The sequence below is a fragment of the Squalius cephalus genome (genome assembly GCF_949319135.1).
Source record: "Squalius cephalus genome assembly, chromosome: 6".
Lineage (NCBI taxonomy): Eukaryota > Metazoa > Chordata > Actinopteri > Cypriniformes > Leuciscidae > Squalius > Squalius cephalus.
In genome coordinates, this window is record NC_137127.1 from 38,696,107 (window position 1) to 38,702,979 (window position 6,873).

The window sequence follows — 6,873 nt, forward strand, 5'->3', positions numbered from 1 at the left end:
TAATGCTTTCTTCTAATGGTGTGGTAAAGTCGTAGCCTAAAGCTTTGGAAGTATAAGTTTAGATTAAACATTGTGTACTTTAAGGCAATACGCTAGTTTATTGTTTAAGTGCTTATACAAAACAGAGCAACTCTTTAAGTAGATAATATAGTAAGATGCAGGATGTGATCAGATCAGACTGTCTCAGTAAGAACAGTCCATCGACAATACAAAACTGGTGTGGGATTTACTTTTAAACAATTTTTCAAAAGTTTGATCATGTTGGTTTAATCAGTGTATTGCCTGATTTGGCTTTTTTTTCTTGTGGACCCCTTGTGGAGTAGAGGTGTATTTTAGACACATTGTTATTTGAGAGGACTTGGTTTATTAAGCATTAATATCTGATGACTAACATTAATCACTGTTTTAAGCTAGCTAGAAATAACCTTGTCATTTTCATATCACTTACTTGGTGTCTTCAAATCTAGGTGAGAATATTGGTTCGTTCAATTTGGGTCTATTGTTTTCTTACAGAATAGTTAATGTTGTTTTTACTATAAACTGAAGAGTAAATTAATTATTCAGATTGTTATTTTGTGTTGTTGAGTCAGCCCATCAGTATGTGCTATTAATTAGAGAATTTCTCTTGTATTAATTGAACAGTTAAGTAAACAATAAACATACATAATAAAAAGTCTTCACTGTCTAAAGTTGTGTCACACAAAAAGTAAAACAACATATTTTTTTTAATAAGCTTTAGATAAATGTTGTCCCACATGCATATTTTTACTTCCGAATCATTTGTTGTGATCTTATTGGCTGTTCTGTAGGTGTGTTAAATCGATCGCTTAAAAGCATGAATGCTAATCTTGAACTTTGCAGAAGTGCTCTAAAGCTGTGAGCAGTCCTTCTCTCCTTTACTGCAATGAAGACTGTTGTGTTCACTTTGCTGGTTGTGGCTGTGGGTATGTAGATCTCTTATTAGTCATGATTCATGAAAATTGTTAGTTTATGCCTACACTTAGCCTATAGATAGTCTTTAGAAAGACTATTATAGATAGTTTTATTATTATTATTTATTATAGATAGTCTCTTTATTTTAGATATAATAAATAAGTCCTAAATACCTAAAACATGCAACCGTTAAACCTACTTAAAAAACCCAATCATGACCCAACCATACTTTCCAATTATAGAACTATTTCATATGTATAATTTATTTCTAAAATCTTAGAGAAAGTTGTTTTGGAACAACTGCAGAGTCATTTGGAGTTGAATAGTGTTTTTGAAGAATTCAATGGGTTTAGAAAATATCACAGTACTGAGTCAGCTTTATTAAAAGTTTTTAATGATATTTTATTGTCTGTTGACTCTATTGTCTGTTTATACTTCTGTGATACTCTTACTCTTAGAATTAAGTGCTGCCTTTGATACTGTGGACCACAAAATTCTTATCTCACGACTTGAACAATGTGTGGGTATTGAAGGTTGCACTCTAGATTGGTTTAAGCCCTATCTGAATGCTAGAACGTTTTCTGTTTGACTTGTCTTCTCTTCTTCTGTTTCTGTTTTGGATTATGGAGTCCCTCAAGGCTCCATTCGGCCCCTGCTCTGTTCTCGTTGTATATGCTCCCTTCGGGGACTATCCTTTCTAAACATGGCGTGTCATTCCACTTTTATGCTGATGGCACCCAAATTTATTTGCCCCTAAAGAAAAATAACAAAAAGGGCCTAAGTTCATTATCAGCATGCGTGTGTGATATTAAGTCCTGGTTTTCCTTAAATGTTTTGCATCTAAACAAGAGCTAAACTGAGGTTATTGTTTTTTGGCCCTCAGGTGTTTCTGTTACTCCTGATGGCGACCTGGGAGATTTGGTCCCCTATGTAAAACACTCTGTGAAAAACTCGGGTGTTATTTTTGATTCTGCTCTTAAATTTGATAAACAGATAAATGCTGTAGTTAAATCTAGTTTTTTCCAATTAAGATTATTATCTAAGGCTAAGAGTTTTTTTTAACATTTGCAGAGTTTGAGAGAGTGAGCCATTCGTTCAGCTCATCTAGACTTGACTATTGTAATTCTCTTTATATTGGAATGAGTCAATCCAATATTAGTCGTCTTCAGATGGTTCAGAATGCAGCAGCCAGACTTTTGACAGGCACAAGGAAATTTAATCATATTTTCCCAATACTACGTTCGTTGCACTGGCTGCCAGTTTGTTACATAACTGATTTTAAAATTCTGCTTTTTGATTTTAAAGCCATGAACGGATTAGCTCCAAAATATCTCTCTGATCTTTTGAAATTAAATAACTCTGCTAGATCATTAAGGTCATCTCAACAAAGACTGCTGATGGTTCAGAGATCTAGACTTAAGACAAGGGGTGACCGTGCTTTTTCTATTGTTGGTCCAAAATTGTGGAATAGTCTTACTCTACCCCTAAGACTAGAATCCACAGAGTCTGTTTTCCTACCTCTTTTCACAGGCTTAGAACTGTCCTTGATTTTAATGTTGATTTTTTTGATTGGTGTTTTCAATGTTAACTCCCTTTATCATTTGTTTTGCAGTCTTTCTTGTTTTTTAGATATTTATCCTGTTGTACAGCACATTGGCCAACTACTGTTGCTTTTATTGAGCTATATAAATAAAAGCTATATAAATAATTCATTTTTTAATAAAGTTTACAGCACAGGTGATAAAATCATTGGAGGTTATGAATGCCCGCCCCACTCCCAGCCCTGGCAAGTGTACCTTACGGATGGGCATTACTTGTGTGGAGGATCTTTGATTGATAAAAGATGGGTTGTGTCTGCAGCTCACTGCTACTTCATGTGAGTATATAACCTCCCTTTTTAAGTTGTATTTTTTGTTTTTGTTTCATGTTAAACCTACTTCCCCATGAAACATTCCTTTTTCTTTAAAAAGTATTTTTTTAAGGAATTGATTAGAAACTGGTTGTTACTGCTTCCTCTTTCTAAATGTGTACACTGAAATTTGGCAATATTCTAATAGAATAAATATTATATTAGAGCTGAGCAAAATATTCCTTATCAAATAGACCTCTTTATCTCGATGTCTACTTGGGAAAGCACAACGTGTCTGTTACTGAAGGCACAGAGCAGCGGATCGATGCAGAGAAGGTGATTCATCATCCAAACTATAATGATCAGACTCTTAACAATGATATCATGCTGATCAAGCTGAGAAAGCCTGCCATCTTCAACAAGTATGTAAAGCCGATCCGTCTGGCAACCAGCTGCTCTTCTGCAGGGGAGCAGTGCTTGGTTTCTGGATGGGGCAACACTGGAGGTGAGATGGCTGAGTAATGAAAATCTTCTTTTTATATATGGTTAGATATTAAATGTGCTTTCAGTCATTATACAAATTTTAGCACTGTTCATATTCTTTTTCCAGTTCACGATGCTTCTGTCCTGCAGTGTTTGAATCTGCCTGTACTCTCAAGTGCGCAGTGTAGGCGAGCATATGGTGCACAAATAACTAAAAACATGTTCTGCGCTGGATTCATGGAGGGAGGCAAAGACTCGTGTCAGGTATGTTATTGACTCAGTCTTCCTTTTTGCATGAGTTTATTATTTTTATACAAACACGCAATTTTGTCCTTTTCATTTTCCAATTTTCTTTTCAGGGGGATTCTGGTGGCCCTGTGGTGTGCAATAGGGGATTGAAAGGCGTTGTTTCCTGGGGCAACGGCTGTGCTAAACCAGGCTTTCCTGGGGTTTATACTGAGGTGTGTCGATACACTGACTGGATCAAATCCATCATAGCTAATAACTAGCTCTTAGTTCATTCAGGGGTGCGTTTCCCAAAAGCATCGTTAGCCAACTATGGTCGCAAGTTCCGTCGTTATCAGCATTGTTCAACGAGTCAGTGTTTGCATGCAAACGTGCTCTAGTACGTAAAAACGAGCCTATGATTGAATAGCAAAAATAAACAAAAGCAAAATAACTAAGAAAAATTAGAAATAATCCTCAGATGCCATGTCTGTAATTTACAGCAAAACGTCTAGCATTAATTTGATCGCAAACAGATTAATTAAAAGTAGTTTTTACTCCACCACCTGCGTGACATCATTAACCAACGTGGTTTAACAACCAATTTGCGACAATGTGGTTTTGGAAAACAGTCATGACTAGCTAGTTGATTTCTTCAACGATGCATCATACTATGGTAGTGAAGCAGCGAGTTATGGGAAACACACCCCTGGTCGGGCCTTTACCAGTTAATTTTCCTGATAATCTGTAATTAAATTCAGTTTAAAACGTGTATGTGTTTCTATCTTTTATTTTTATGTGGACATTATGTTTTTAAGCATTATTTAATCATGGTTGCTCCCCACCCCTAACACTGAGCTGCTACAGCAGAATGGCAAAATGAAGTACCCCACCATATGAGTGTGCAATGTCACATGGAAATAGCCTTAGAATATCAACAACTAGGCCATCAGATGCCATTTCTTACACACAGTAGTAAGTGGAATACAATTCCTATTATAGTTTAAAAGATACAAAGCTACATCTAAAAAATTATTTGCAACATCACAGCCAAATGTAAAACTAAGCGGTGTTAGAAAGTTACTGCTAGGTGCTTCGCAGACAGCCAATCGCATCTGTTGCCTCATATTCACTTGCTTAGTACAGTCATGGAAACCCTGTGTGTTAACAGTAGACTGTGTTTCAGCATCTGAAGGAAAAAATGTCAAATTGTGACAGAAAACATGACAATTGGAGAAGATACCATTTCATTCTTACTTTTATAGTCTTAAAAGTCCATTCAGTATAAACTTGATAGCATACAGTCAGTATATGCATAAGAATGTACAGTGTGAAGCAGCGATTCATAAATACGCATTAATTGTTAATCCTGGGTAAATTATGAGTGTAAGAAATTGTAGTCTGGCTCGACCCAGATTCCACTCCAAACTATATTTTAGAATGAGCTCATCCCCAAAATGGCTTAATTATCATAGAGATGAAAGAAAGTCAAGTTACATTGTTTCTTCACCATTTGGGTTGATCACATCCTGAACAAATGGTAGTCAATTGTAGAATGGGAATGGGTGTGGGACACAGAGAACCTTCTCAGACAATGGGGTGTCACAACTTCATTATACAGACCACAGCTGTTGCAACAAGAGCAACTTCATTTACATTAAGAAGAGGATAAAAGGTTTAAGATTTGGATGTTCTGGGTTCATTCTGATGCTGGTGAACCCAAGGTGTTTTGGATACCTTGCCACTGCTATGCTGTAATAAACTTAATTTTTGAGATCTTCATTTATGCTGTTTTTTGTCAGGGAACCCCCTCCTTTAAAAAAAATCTAAAAAGGAAAATTTTAAGGACAGAAGAGAATTTGGTTTATTCAGTATTAGCAGGAGGAGTTGTCAAGCCTATTCCATACGATTTTGTTTAAGATTCTAAAGGAACTGAATCGGCCCGAAGCAGTGTGGTGGCAGAGTTGTATTGCAATTGTTGTTTCTAAAGTAATTGAAACAAAGTGCTTAAGTGTAAAGTTTCTAAAGTAACTGAAACTTGGTGTTGGTCTCTTATAATTCTGTTAAGATTCTAAAGTAATAGCTTTACAGATTCTCTGTGAAGTTTAAAACAAGAACCCGAAGCAGTGTGGTTTTGCCCGACGTACTGTGGCAGTGTTTTAAATTTGATAAATATTGTTTAAGCCTGAAGTACTGTGGCCAAGTAAGTTGTTTTAAGAATATAACAAAAAAACAGACATAGTGTGTTTTTGTCCGACATACTGTGGCAGTGTTGCATTTCTTAACTGTTTTGTGTAATGAAATTTAAGGCCCAATGGATTGTAGCTGTGGTTAAGTTTAGAAGCCTCGGTAATGTGGCTACTTTGATCATTTGCATTGAATACTGGAGCTGTGAATAATTACACTAACAAATATCTTAAAGCAACTAGATAACGTGTTGTCATTTAAAGGGACAGTAAGTAGGAATTACTCCCATCTAGTGGTGAATTTGTATTTTGCAATCAAACTAATTTTGCTCTCCAGCGCCTCACGTTTTCAAATGCGCGTTGCATCTACGGTAAGCGATATGTACCAAAAAGCTTTGACAGGATGTCTTCTAATAGCACCTCGTCGAGTTTTCCTTCAGGTGAACTGGTTTGTTATTTCAAACAAACTACAACTTGACACAACGAACAAACGAATATTACAGTTTTGAACAAACAAAACTTACAACCTTGTTTATAGGACCTTCTCTACTTTACTCAATAGCTGCTATTCATCAAAGAGCCTGTTTAACTTTTAACTATGTTCTACTGTCTATATCAGTGTTTCCCAACCTTTTTTCAGTCAAGGCACCCTTTGAAATTTTAAAAAAATGTGTTTCACCCTACACTAGTGTTGTCACGATACTACTTTGATACTATACTTTGAAATGTGCTGGGGTTTTTTTTTATTTTATTTTTGATGTGCAAATGACAGGTACCATAAGATTTTCTTCTTCCTGTTCCTTTTTTTTCTTCGTTCATGCATGTTACAAATGAATGAATGAATTAAACATTTTTAATTTTATATAATATATAATTTTGTTATAATTGCACAAGATAGCTTGTTTTTACTATATTTTATGTAGCCTAATCATTTCACAGTAAATCTCCAAATTAATGTAGAAACGTCATAAAGACAGTATATTTCAAATAATTGTAAAATGGCATCTTTTTATGAATGAAGTGTTATTTGATTCTGATGTCACTGCTGCACTGTCACATGTGGATCCCACACGCGTCCCATTTTCTCACAACTCTTAACGTTCATTTAAGACTTTATTTAACTAATTTAAGACTGCTCTCATGAGGATAGCCTACTCAAAGCGAAAGCGCGAAAGAGAAGTCAAGTCTGGCGCGCGT

At 35.7% G+C, this 6,873-nt stretch overlaps 1 protein-coding gene across 1 annotated transcript; it reads left to right on the top strand.

Moving 5' to 3' along the window:
* The first annotated feature begins 854 nt into the window (after positions 1 to 854).
* LOC307160292 (trypsin-2-like) lies at positions 855 to 5,271 on the top strand. The gene is made up of 5 exons (XM_079874264.1): positions 855 to 944; positions 2,659 to 2,809; positions 3,037 to 3,287; positions 3,393 to 3,529; positions 3,625 to 5,271. The coding sequence occupies exons 1-5, from the start codon at positions 905 to 907 to the stop codon at positions 3,772 to 3,774; spliced, it is 729 nt and encodes a 242-aa protein (XP_079730390.1). The 5' UTR covers positions 855 to 904; the 3' UTR covers positions 3,775 to 5,271.
* The last annotated feature ends 1,602 nt before the right edge of the window (positions 5,272 to 6,873 follow it).